The 14,455-nt window shown below is 33.8% G+C and overlaps 1 protein-coding gene across 1 annotated transcript in view; it reads right to left on the bottom strand.

Annotated features, from left to right (window-relative positions):
- Positions 1-8,645: 8,645 nt before the first annotated feature.
- LOC140160316 (polyprenol dehydrogenase-like) overlaps positions 8,646-14,455 on the bottom strand; it is a 248,165-nt gene continuing 242,355 nt past the window's right edge. Inside the window, exon 6 of the mRNA XM_072183581.1 lies at positions 8,646-8,882. Within this exon, the coding sequence (XP_072039682.1) occupies positions 8,670-8,882 (213 nt within the window). The 3' untranslated portion in view covers positions 8,646-8,669. The remainder of the gene's footprint in view (positions 8,883-14,455) is intronic.

The following is a 14,455-nucleotide window of genomic DNA, read 5'->3' as shown; positions in this document are numbered from 1 at the left end:
TTTCAATTTTTTTTTGCTGATTTGGAGAGTCCTCTGACCTGGAGCGAAGTACTGCAATCATTCGTGGTTGATTTAAAAAAATTGGAAAAAAGTTACCAAAAAAGTTCGTATCCAAATGGGACTATTTGTAACTTGTGTTCACTTCAAAATCTATTTAAAATATAGACTTGTGTACAAAACCAATGCATTCCTATATCTTAATAGATTATGCAGTGTACACAAGTTACAAATTGGTCCCATTTGGATACAAACAAGTAATTTTGTGTTAACTTTTTTCCAAAGTTTTTTTTAATCAACCACAAATGATTACAATACTTGACTCTAGGTCAAGGGACTATGTCATGCACTACTCCCTATTCCAGAAAAATACAGCACTCATTTTTGGAAGTAAAAGAAAATATTATTGTGTTTTGTCAAATGAAACATAGCTAAATCCTAATTCTGTTGTTGGCTCAAACTGGCAATAAAAGTCAAATTTTAATATTTTTGCAATTTGAGGGAAAATGGGCCAAAAACAATTGTTATCACAAAATTCTAAGACTTGGAAGACTTGGCACAAGTCTAAGCATACAAAATCTTGGCGAGTATAGCTCATACTTTTGATATCCATGTTATTTTTGATAATTGTTTATGAAAAAGATTAGAAAATCTGTTTTATACAAATTAGAAAGGTAAACTTAATTAATAGTCTTGTACATATCTTGACTTGATTATCACAGCATACGAAAAATGCTCTAAAAATACAGTGTTTTTAGCCTTTATTTCCCAAGTGATATTGAAATTTAACTTTCATTGCCAGTTAGACCTAACTAAAGGAAAATGATTTAGCTATGTTTCATTTGGCAAAACAGGATAATATTGTTTTAATCAAAAAAAAAGGAAGTACCGTATATCTGATTATAATATCCAATCTGAACAGCAGTACTTTGTAAGCCTCTGGAAAAATGTTTAAACATCACAGCAAATAAATAAAATAAACAGATAAAACACATATACTGCAATGGTCAACTTATGCATATTGTCCCATGAAGATAGCGAACCAAGATTATTGTTTACGAACAGGTCGTTTTATTACACTGCAATCAAGGGACGTACTGACAGTACTCATTGCACCAGGGGAGAAAAAATCAATTCTAAATTTACTATAAATAACTCCGTATGAAGAGAAATATCCTTGGCCTTCTGTCGAATTAATGTTTGTTTTTCTGCAGTTGAATTTTGCCAGCAACCAAGCAATGCCCCAGGTAAAATGTCAGTGTATGGCAACCAGGGCTAATTTTTAAACATCAATATCGTGCTATTCTGGTTGAAATTCATAACCCCCCCTATGGAAGACATGGCCTTAATCTCCCACACAGGGAGTGTAGATTTTGAATGGAGGTACCCATTCAGGTAACCCCATTTGAAATTTACATTCCCTATGTGGGATATTAAGGTCCTGTTTTCAATAGGGAGATTTATGAATTTCAATGGGAAAAGCTCATTATTGGTATCAAACAAAATTTTGTTATGAGACCTAGCATAATGAATAAGCTATAGTCTGTAAGCTGTCCTCGAGTCAGTAAAGTAAAATCAAATTTTGAGATTTTCTCAAAAAATGTTAATTTTTGCAGAAATCTGTTATGCTAGTTTGATTCCTTGCATCATGTCCTTTTTGAAAATCTATACTTTTATATACTTCTCATCATTACATTTAGAGATACAACAAAAAACAATAACAAAGGTATACAGACAGTATCAAACATATTCAATTAGGCTATGCTGTCCCTTACACGTGTAAATAATAGAAGACAGGGGTGGCTCTCTGTACATCCAAGCCAATGGCTTCATGTCCTCTCCAACATTGTCCAAAGGACAGAGTACTTTCATAGTTCATTCACTTACTCAATTTTAAATGTACCATGGGGAGAGCAAAAGAATTTCAAGCTACAGATGTTGATAATTAAAATTCTTTTCCCTGCAGCAATACCACAGCATGAGTACTACAGCAGGTATTGAACCTGGGACCTATGCTCACCAGAGGAGTGAACCACAGCACCATAAATCAATTTCACAACACTCAATTCATTCTGCTTGACATGATCACATCAAAGTTAACCTTTCTCTTGTGTTCCAATCTTTTTTCTTAGTTCCTCTTGATCATTTATCTTAAAAATATGAAAATGAATTGCATGGCCAAGTGTTTCAAGGAAAAGCAGAATTACTAATACAAGGGCTCCTGTTTTCTCCATATATTATGAAGGTCCCCCGGAGGAGATTCTCCCTGATTGAAGGTGTGCATTTTGGTAAAAGTGCCCTTAAGGTAGTACTACACCCCCTGATAAATTTTGCATTTTGTTCAAAAAATAACTAAACATTGGTAAAAAAAATTTATGTATATTATAGGGGCAAGGAATCCAATTACTTCACTGACATTTCAGTGATCCAAGACAAGTGGTTCATTATGTATGTTAAGAAATGAAGTACATTCTAGCGATACCTCTTTTCTTATCATAAATAACATACTGCTTGTCTTGAGTCACTGAAATTCCAGTGTAGTAACCGGATTCCTTGCCCCTATAATATACATAACTTTTGTTACCAGTGTGTTATTATTATTTGAGAAAAATGCAAAAATAGTCACAAATTTATCAAGGGGTGTAGTACCTCCTTAAAGCACCCAAGTTGGACAAATTTAGGTGTTATTTGAGTGTGTTTTTTTAAAAATGGGTATAATACTGGTGGGTTGCAAAAACAGCAAAAAGTAGGTAAAGAAAGTCAGTATCTGAAAGTCTGCATTATAATTTACATTTTAATTTGTTTACTTCTTTATTGTTCTAAAAATATTTAATTAAAATTTAATTGCTTAATAGTTTCAAATATGTGTATCTACCTATATTTTCAGAATTCTTAAATAGCTCAATTTCACCCCATTAGGTTTCACTGCCTGAACAGAATTGTTCATGTCTCACCTCCTTTTTCAACCAAATCGATGGTAATAACTCTTATAGTGAGGGATCACAATTTAACCACAAATTGCCTCAGGCAAAACCCACTTTCTGGGAACTAAATACCACACACAGTCATTTTTATGTAACTCATTGACCCATTTGTGTTATATAGTGCCTCTAGCTTAGAGTGGCAAGTTTTCTGTGTCACGGAAAAATGGACAAATTCATGGAATTTCTGAAAAAAACGGAAAACACAGAAATTCACAGAAAACATCTTTTTTCCTTGAGAAAAATAAAAATGAAGAAAAATAATGAGATGCGAGGTTAAAATAATGGAAATGAAGTTCGTCTTCAAAGATATCAGGCTTAAAACAACTAAGAAGATAATGCAAGTAACTTCTTTTTACCCCGAATGTGAACACGGAATTGAAATTACATCCCAGAATTTAGTATTTAAAACCACGCATGGAAAATCACAAAATTTGGTGTTTTAAATCACGGAAAAATTGCCACTCTAGTCTAGCTATAATGACAACCTGGTGATTTGGTCAATTAATTGACTGATACTAACCTCAGGGGGGAATTCAATTTTGATCAATTCTCTTCAGGTAGTGAAACGTAATGTAAAATGTCAGTTACAACTCTCTTGCATTGACCCGTCAAAATGACTTACCTTACACTTACAGTACAAGTGCAAAAGTGGTTGTTTTACCAGATGGGGTGAGTGGGCATGCAGGTGAAAAAAAACCAAAAAAACGACACAAAAAAAATAAAAATAAAATACACAAAAATACATTTTTATTTAAAGGTGCATTATACTTGGTATATATTTCACAAAATAAACAACTCACATAATTTCTCAAAACCTCAAAATCACAAAAGTAACTTTGTGTAAAAATAATCACTTTTACAGTTCATTGTATTACCTGAGAGACTAGATAATGAAATATCAGAACGGAATTGAAATTACATCACAGAATTTAGTATTTAAAACCACGCATGGAAAATCACAGAATTTGGTGTTTTAAATCACGGAAAAATTGCCACTCTACTCTAGCTATAATGACAACCTGGTGATTTGGTCAATTAATTGACTGATACTAACCTCAGGGGGGAATTCAATTTTGATCAATTCTCTTCAGGTAGTGAAACGTAATGTAAAATGTCAGTTACAACTCTCTTGCATTGACCCGTCAAAATGACTTACCTTACACTTACAGTACAAGTGCAAAAGTGGTTGTTTTACCAGATGGGGTGAGTGGGCATGCAGGTGAAAAAAAACCAAAAAAACGACACACAAAAAATAAAAATAAAATACACAAAAATACATTTTTATTTAAAGGTGCATTATACTTGGTATATATTTCACAAAATAAACAACTCACATAATTTCTCAAAACCTCAAAATCACAAAAGTAACTTTGTGTAAAAATAATCACTTTTACAGTTCATTGTATTACCTGAGTGACTAGATAATGAAATATCAGAACCTATAAGCTCTTGACAATTTATAAAATTACAGCAAGACACACGATATTACATAGATATAAGAAACAATACAAGTAATTACAGCGCACAACGAGCAATTAATATAACTGACCTTTTCTTTCATTTCAATATATTATATAAATTGCTAATTTACAACTGTCAATTATTGTTGCATTTTGTTCTTGGGATGCCCTTGCACCGGGACATACATGTAAGTCATTATGGCCGATACAGTTATTTCATATATTGCACTTCGTCATTATTCTACAAGACCACATTATCATTTTATATTTGGTAAGCAATGGGCTTCAAATGATGATCATTTTATGTTTGGTAAGCAATGGGCTTCAAATGATGATCATTTTATATTTGGTAAGCAATGGGCTTCAAATGATGATCATTTTATATTTGGTAAGCAATGGGCTTCAAATGATGATCATTTTATATTTGGTAAGCAATGGGCTTCAAATGATGATCATTTTATATTTGGTAAGCAATGGGCTTCAAATGATGATCATTTTATATTTGGTAAGCAATGGGCTTCAAATGATGATCATTTTATATTTGGTAAGCAATGGGCTTCAAATGATGATCATTTTATATTTGGTAAGCAATGGGCTTCAAATGATGATCATTTTATATTTGGTAAGCAATGGGCTTCAAATGATGATCATTTTATATTTGGTAAGCAATGGGCTTCAAATGATGATCATTTTATATTTGGTAAGCAATGGGCTTCAAATGATGATCATTTTATATTTGGTAAGCAATGGGCTTCAAATGATGATCATTTTATATTTGGTAAGCAATGGGCTTCAAATGATGATCATTTTATATTTGGTAAGCAATAGGCTTCAAATGATGATCATTTTATATTTGGTAAGCAATGGGCTTCAAATGATGATCATTTTATACTTGGTAAGCAATGGGCTTCAAATGATGATCATTTTATATTTGGTAAGCAATGGGCTTCAAATGACCATTCTGTCATTTGTTATATCAATGGCTCCCTTTTCTAGGCCAATTTGGATGGGTTAGTTTTTCAAAATGTTCACAAATGTTTAGGGAAATAGCTCAATCTTGTCACATTGTAGCAAAAATTTGAAGAAAAGTTGGTCAAACTCTGCCAATTTGTGATAAATTTCGCTGCAAATTTAGACTTTTGGTTCAATTAAACAAAAATTTGATATATTGATGGATTCACTTTCAGCTTCTCAGCAGCACCCAAACCAAACTTGGGGCCATTTTCTTTTTTGTTTGATCTTTTTATCTGTTTGCCATGCCCTACAGTTTATCCACTCTGAAGTACACAATGCGCGCATATACAACGCATAAACAGTGCGCAGTGCTGGAAAGGACAAGCAAAAATTTTATTTTGGGGCCTAAAGGCTCGACCTTTCCATACCAGCAGGGTCTTTATCAAAGGCAAAAATAGAATAAATAACATTTAATAACATTGAATATGGTAATTGGTGAGTCAATTCACCCTTTGCACGGATTCGCCATCTTGCTACCAAAACGAGGTCCTGGCACAGATCCGCCATCTTGCTACCAAAACTAAATCTTCCTTGCAAATCCATGCACAAAAAGTGCATTTTTATTTCTCGTGCTTTTCTAGCAACACGTCAGAAGGCTTTTGCAAAGCGTACAGGGCAGTTAAAGCACGCGTTTGACGGGCATACGCATACGCACACGCACTTTGCAGGTAGAATCAGGCGTTGTAACTTTGCTTCTTGAAGTCACCGTGCCCGCATCGGAATACTTTTGAGATGACCTTGCCATCGGCAAATAGAATACAAGGCAAGATGTTTTGAAACAAACTGTCTTTAACGATACACTTCAAACAAATTCAGTGAATGCCTAGAAGAAGAAATAAGATATAAATTTATCCTTGTTTCTTGCAATCCTTTATTGGATATGACAGGTTGCATCCCATACTGGTCCATTTAGCCTTACCTATGGGTGTTTAACTGGGTTAATGTAAGAGAGTTTCATGGCAACTGTCAATTTCATTACAGCATTTACAATGATTTGCTTTGAGTACCTACTAAGCTTATATCATGTAAGGCGAATAAGCGAAATGATTGGTTTGTCGAGCAGAAACTATTTAAATGTCTTCATTTTATATTATGTAAAAGCAGTAATTTGCTGCAAATACCTTCATAATTAGACTTACTAAGTAAAAAAAATACATTTGAACTTTTCTTGCTCATACATCGCTATCAATTTGAGTGATAAAGACTCCTTTTGTCTTATCACATCACATCACATCAGAGACCACAGAACAAAAGCAGAATATACTTTAATGCACTTTTAAACATATTTGCATTTCGACTGCTCAGTGCCAAAAGTGGTTAAGTGTAATAGCTGCCCTGTGAACATTTGGCAATTTACACACATACATATTGTACTCATCTACACATAGCTGCTACACATGGCAGCTATTGCAATTACCCACTTCTGACACTAAGCAGTCAACTTTTCCCCATATGAACAAAACGTACATATTTTGTGCTTATGTACAAAGCGTACATGCGCATATGTACAAAGCGTACATATTTTATCAACCCTTAACACCTAGAGATATGTATATAAAAAAATGGCAAAATCTCAATTGACATTTATTAAATTTCTTTCATATGTATAAGTTTAGTTTTTACCTGACCCCTTCTCCCCTCATATGTAGGCTTCATATGAATGCTTTGTACATATTTATGGAAACATAAAAATGTTGAACGACCCCTTGTAATGACTGGTTTAGCATAATTTCATAGAGAATAGTATAATGAATTATATGATGAAAAATAATCAAATCAATTAAGAGATGCTTTTAAGCATACATTTATTTTGCAGAGTTTTATGATTTGATAACCAAATTGAAGAATTGTTTTACACTATGTAATATAAAGCCATGATTTTTCCGTGTTACAAAATTTAAATTTTGTGTTACAAATTGGACGATTCCGTGATTTTCCGTTTTACATTATAAAGCACTGAAAAGTGCATACATTCCCATACAAGCATGTTTTTTAAAGTGTAATTTGTCTTATATAATTAAATGTACTTTTTTACTGTAGTCTCCCCTCAACATCCCCATTAAAATTAAGCATCATCAATAATTATTGTCTTGTGTGTACTTCCGATAGCTGTATCGGACAGAATCTTGCATCGTAGGCCTAGAATAAATGCTAGAATGGATTGTTTAATGGTTGATCACTGCTAAATTATCACTTTTCTTTGTGTTTGTTTTTGCAAATCAACACAAAAGTTAGACATTTTACACAAATTTTTACTACTTTGTGGCATTTTCAAATTTCTGTGAGCAAACCCCGAATTCTGTGAATTTTTCTGTTTTTCCGTATCACAGAGAAATCATGGCTTTAATGTAATACACATCTTGTAACCTTGGTATCACAGCCATCAAGTAAGGTTGGTGCTATTATAACATGCCTCCAGCAGCAAATATCATCCACCCAGACAAAGGCTTGAATCGTCATTGTTGTCATCATTGTTGTCTTCATCATTTCTTGCTCCTGCTCCTTCTTCAATTAATTGCAAATTCAATTCAAAGAACACAAGATCTACTGCTCAAGGAAGATGTGCTGTTCTAGCAGATTGTCTATATAATATAACATCATGGAAAGAAGTTTGGAATAGTTTAAAATTGATGACAAAATTTTCACACAAATGCAAAATCTTGGGGTTGATATGTGGTAATCTTTCAAATGGCTGCTTTTTAAAAGTACTAGTATGGTACACATTTGAATGGGATAATGCACATTTTGAAAAATAACATGCTAAATGATGAAAACTAGTCCAAACTCATTTTCATGACTATAAGTTTGTTAAAAAGTTGCATTAAGCAGGTAACGGTAGCACTCGGGGAGTACTCAAGTTTGGTTTTGGTAGGGACGTGCCGCTGAGATTTTGGAAGTAGACCCATAAATATACCAATTTTTCAAGAAATTTGGACCCATTGATATACCAAAAGTCAAAATTTTCGGCCGAATTTACCCAAAATTGTCTTAGTTTTTACAAATTGTCCCAAAATTTTGAAAATTTTGGCTAGATTAAGGGAAAATTGGGCTGTTTTCCCAAAAAATTGAGAAAATTTTGAAAAAGGACCCATTCATATACCAAAATAGGCTTTGAAAAAGGGGTCATTGATATACCAGAAGGCTGAAAATGCTACCCATGTTTGCGTGCACGTCCCGTATGGTCATTTGTACTGAGTACCCCCAGGGTCGCACCCTATGTGTAGTGGATATTGATTTCATCCTGGATATCACATGGTAATTGGGTGATCTCACAAGACCAGTTCCATAGCTCCTTCTGTAATCTGACATCATAACTTGAAGGACTTGAAGGCACTGCTTGGCAATTATCAAAGTACTTCCCACTTGTGTGTTCAACTTCTTCAGACAGGGAGAGAAAGACTGGAGTCCTTGCACCTTGAGAGGGAGTCTATAAAACAAGAGAGAAAAAAGAAATTAGTTCAAAAATGTGGTGATTCATGTTCATGTTAATATACTAGGGTCAGTTGGCTGTATTCATAACAAATGTGTGACTTAAGGCCAGAGTAATGGGAGAGAACATGGACCTTTTCGAGCATCATTATTTCTAAATTGTATGCACAAAATATATAAAACTATACATTTTTGGAAAGGAAATGAGTCAAAGAATCCCATGGTGACGTCAGATTTGTTCAAAAATCTCGAGTTTTTGAAAAAATCACAAAAATTCACTTTTTTACCCCAATTTTTTTATGACAACTTAGAAAAAAATCTGTTCGGAGGAAAAAAAAATTGTTAGCTTTTCATGAAGAAGAGACATGAACTTTTATTTTTTTGAAATTCGTCTTTTTTTTCGAAATATTGAAAAAACATGTGAAAAAAGCAATTTTGTCACTCTATTAAGCTAAAAATTGAACATAATGGTGTATATTTTTGTTTAAAACAAATATTTTGAAAAAATGAGAAAACCTTCCCTAGACTTTGATGTACTCTAAACGATAGTGCAAAAAGTTTACCTTTTGCTTGCATATTTTTCGAGTTATCTTGTCACAAAAATCGTGCAATATTGTTAAAAGTGAACTCTGAGAAATCAATGTTTTATGCACAAAATTATGCACAAAACGTCCTTACATTTTAAAACGGTAAGACTTTCACACTTGTAAAAGCTGTATCTGGTGCACGGTCTAAATATGCATCTTTTTGCACCAATGAATTTATAATGTCTGTTTTCAGTGCTCCAAAATTCAAAATAATTAAAAAATCTAAGTGGCATTTTGACTGCAAATTTTTGTTTTGTTACACCACATTTTGCTGGCGTTAACAACATACCGAATGCGTCCTTGACTGTGTTGGACATATGCGTAGAGTTGCGCCGCGTCATGCGACGCGAATCGCGAGCGTAATCACAATATTTTGCATTTGCGCATTTCTGACTTGTTATTTCCCGCAAATTTACTAAGCTGTCTTGAGCCATGTGACTTTTTAGAGTTGAAAAGAGTGAAATAAATCAAAAAAAAATACGAGTAAATATTAGCAAGTTGTATTTTATCAGTTTCAAGTGAGAGAAAACATCTTAGTGTTGATAAATATCAAGAAATCTCAAATTCGGGCATGGACGAATGTGTCTTCCATTACTCTGGCCTTAAAGGAGTATTTCGTGATCCTAGCATCATCTTTTCGTACTTCGTTCTTTTCATCTTTTTGTTTTACTAAACAAATTAATCTGCAAGAAATTTTTTTGTACATAGACATTATGCAGCCAAAAGTTCCTAGTGGTATGAAAATCTTACCTTTTTTTGAGAAAAGTGAGGGGATGAGGCTGCGGATCACAAAATGCCCTTTTATCCATGAACTTGTAAGTTCCCCCCTAATGCTTTATATACTTTTTAACTTATAAATTGTGGACCCTATATCTACTGATTGGTTACAAGACCACTATTACGATTTATTGAGCCACTAGTTTGGTTTAGTTTGAAAACTAAATAAAATTTATAAACTAACCTAACACGTTTTTTGGCATTGAAGTCAATATCCCATGCATCACTCCAATTAAAAACAGCACTGATGTCATTTTTCATTCACCATCCTCAAATGAAATTATGTAAAGAAATTTCCCTTCAAAGCCATGCTCATTATTTTCTTGTTCACCATGTGCTATCATGGAAGTGAGCCCCAATGTTGGAAACTGGCACTAGCAAGTTTAATAATTCTATATTCAGTGACAGAAAAGAAAATGTTCCCTAATTGTATGGTATTGTTTACTTGCAAAACACTATTCATTCACCTGTTATTTTATGACTCAAAATGTTAAAAAAGTAAGTCAATTTTTGATTTGGGGTGTACAGGGCTCATGGGCCTTGTTGACCTCCTTCTTAGGTCCCCTATTTACTTATGGTGCCTGGATTATGTTGCTCTATGGAAATAAATGTTGATTTGCTTTACTTTATTTTGAATTAACACAAATTATTTCAAGGAATTTAACAAGTACAGTAAGGACCAAGTATAAACCTATGGGGAATTTGACATACAAGCATAATAATTTTTGTGAGTGTCAAGCTAAGTCCTATAGATCGTAAGGCACCTCCCATTCAGCATCTGAAGTGGTTCTCTAAATGCCTGCATAATCTGTAATGATTCACAACTTGGATCCTTCTTTTCATAAAGGCATAATGTGTGATTTGCTCCACAGCACCACCCTCAATTTTTCTTGAATTTCTACCTTTTGCACAATTGTAATGCCCAATTGTGTACTTAAAATACCTTATGAAGGACTAAGCCTGAAGCGCTTTAATTACAGTAAAATTCAAAAGTCTTTAATTAACTCAGGATCCCGGTTTTATTCACCGTGTCACAGACCAAAACATTTGTGATAGCTAAAAAGTGCATGCATGAATCATTGGCATATAATATTCATCCTTTAGTTATATGTTTTATTTACATGTCGCCCTATGTGAAACTCCAATCAATAACGATTGGCGAGCTAATACGTGCATTTACGATAATAATAGGCGCAGGAGTGAGAGGGATTTTCTTTGTTTTACCTCATTTGTTCAGCTTGAAATTAAAAGGGGTCATGACAGTGAAAACTAACATAAAATAAAAAATAGGAAAATAAATAACATAAGAAACCAAAGAGTAACTAACTTGCTCAAAATGGTGTTGGCTCTTACTCAAATTGTTCATTATTATATAAATGAGCCAGTATTTTATGCTGGATTTTAGGGCTTGCTGTTTAAGGCTTGCTTTTTTGTTATGCTAAACCCTTTCCCTATTTTGTGTGCACAAAGTTGTTCTTACACAGGTAAATGAACATGAAACAAGTGTATCGCACAATTAAGTATATCGTGCGGACTAAATATCACACCACGTCTGGAAATGTAATGAGGATCAATTCTTTATGGAAATTGCACATTATTGCTTTAAATATAACCACTGTGCCATGTTCCAGTTTCCAGTGTGCAGCAACTAGCAAAACTATACATTACATTAAAAGCTACTAGGAATGGGAACACACTGCGTGGATATTTTTACTTGCACCAAACAAGCACTGAAAGCAATATTTATGTGCAAGGCAGAACAATTTGTGGGTTGGGTATGCAGTCAAGGGCATCAGCAAACAAAAAATTTCATTCTTTTTAATAGTCTTTAAACAAATATGATGAAAAAATATAAAACCTCTGATATACATTGCATTGACATATTAATTTCATTGCAAATTAAATTGCCCATGAGACTGATATACATTGCATTGACTTATCATTGCAAATTGAATTGCCCATTTGACCAAGTCGGTAACAGTATCCGATAGCATCGCTAAAGTCAAACCAGGTGGAACCTCTCTAATGGATTCAATACTGAAAATGTCAGTATGTCGTTGGTCAGCTATTAAGAAATCTGTGCAAACAAAGAATTGGTTATTGCAGTCAAAACAGCCCAATCGATGGACATACATATTACACTTATAGCTGCTATGAAGCATAATACATGGGAGTATTAAAGAATACATGTGTGCTGCCTACAGGGAATAGTGAATAAATGTGTGACAATTTTTCTATACATTTATATTAATCAATGACTACCTAAACCTATACAAAAATACTGTTAAAGAAATTTGTGACATGGTCGTAAAAAAGGGAATATTCTAACATCTAGAGTCACTTTAAAAACTATTACTATTATATTTGCAGACTAGTTGGGGTAAAATTAATTTTTCGAAGGTTATTTAAGGTTGTGTTAAACATTATTGTGTCTCCAAAGAGACATGCATAAAGACATTCTGTATGAAACAGTTTGTGTAACTGCTCCAAGAATTAATTAACAATCTACCTGTTATCAGCAGAAGATAGCTACTTCATCAATACCCATATCAGCAGTAGATAGCTACTTCATCAATACCAATATCAGCAGTAGATAGCTACTTCATCAATACCAATATCAGCAGAAGATAGCTACTTCATCAATACCAATATCAGCAGAAGATAGCTACTTCATCAATACCAATATCAGCAGAAGATAGCTACTTCATCAATACCAATATCATCAGTAGATAGCTACTTCATCAATACCAATATCAGCAGAAGATAGCTACTTCATCAATACCAATATCAGCAGAAGATAGCTACTTCATCAATACCAATATCAGCAGCTACTTCATCAATACCAATATCAGCAGAAGATAGCTACTTCATCAATACCAATGGCAGCAGAAGATAGCTACTTCATCAATACCAATATCAGCAGAAGATAGCTACTTCATCAATACCAATGGCAGCAGAAGATAGGTACTTCATTGATACCAATATCAGCAGAAGATAGCTACTTCATCAATACCAATATCAGCAGAAGATAGCTACTTCATCAATACCAATATCAGCAGAAGATAGCTACTTCATCAATACCAATATCAGCAGTATATAGCTACTTCATCAATACCAATATCAGCAGAAGATAGCTACTTCATCAATACCCATATCAGCAGAAGTTAGCTACTTCATCAATACCAATGGCAGCAGAAGATAGCTACTTCATCAATACCAATGGCAGCAGAAGATAGCTACTTCATCAATACCAATATCAGCAGAAGATAGCTACTTCATCAATACCAATGGCAGCAGAAGATAGCTACTTTATCAATACCAATATCAGCAGAAGATAGCTACTTCATCAATACCAATGGCAGCAGAAGATAGGTACTTCATTGATACCAATATCAGCAGAAGATAGCTACTTCATCAATACCAATATCATCAGTAGATAGCTACTTCATCAATACCAATATCAGCAGAAGATAGCTACTTCATCAATACCCATATCAGCAGTAGATAGCTACTTCATCAATACCAATATCAGCAGTAGATAGCTACTTCATCAATACCAATATCAGCAGAAGATAGCTACTTCATCAATACCAATATCAGCAGAAGATAGCTACTTCATCAATACCAATGGCAGCAGAAGATAGCTACTTCATCAATATCAATATCAGCAGTAGATAGCTACTTCATCAATACCAATGGCAGCAGAAGATAGCTACTTCATCAATACCAATATCAGCAGTAGATAGCTACTTCATCAATACCAATATCAGCAAAAGATAGCTACTTCATCAATACCAATATCAGCAGTAGATAGCTACTTCATCAATACCAATATCAGCAGAAGATAGCTACTTCATCAATACCAATGGCAGCAGAAGATAGGTACTTCATTGATACCAATATCAGCAGAAGATAGCTACTTCATCAATACCAATATCATCAGTAGATAGCTACTTCATCAATACCAATATCAGCAGAAGATAGCTACTTCATCAATACCAATATCAGCAGTATATAGCTACTTCGTCAATACCAATATCAGCAGAAGATAGCTACTTCATCAATACCAATATCAGCAGTAGATAACTACTCCATCAATACCAATATCAGCAGTATATAGCTACTTCATCAATACCAATATCAGCAGAAGATAGCTACTTCATCAATACCATATCAGCAGAAGATAGCTACTTCATCAATACCAATA

This window comes from Amphiura filiformis, chromosome 9, assembly GCF_039555335.1.
Source record: "Amphiura filiformis chromosome 9, Afil_fr2py, whole genome shotgun sequence".
NCBI classification, from domain to species: domain Eukaryota; kingdom Metazoa; phylum Echinodermata; class Ophiuroidea; order Amphilepidida; family Amphiuridae; genus Amphiura; species Amphiura filiformis.
Note: the sequence above shows the minus strand (reverse complement) of the source record. Positions and strands in the feature narration are given on the sequence as shown.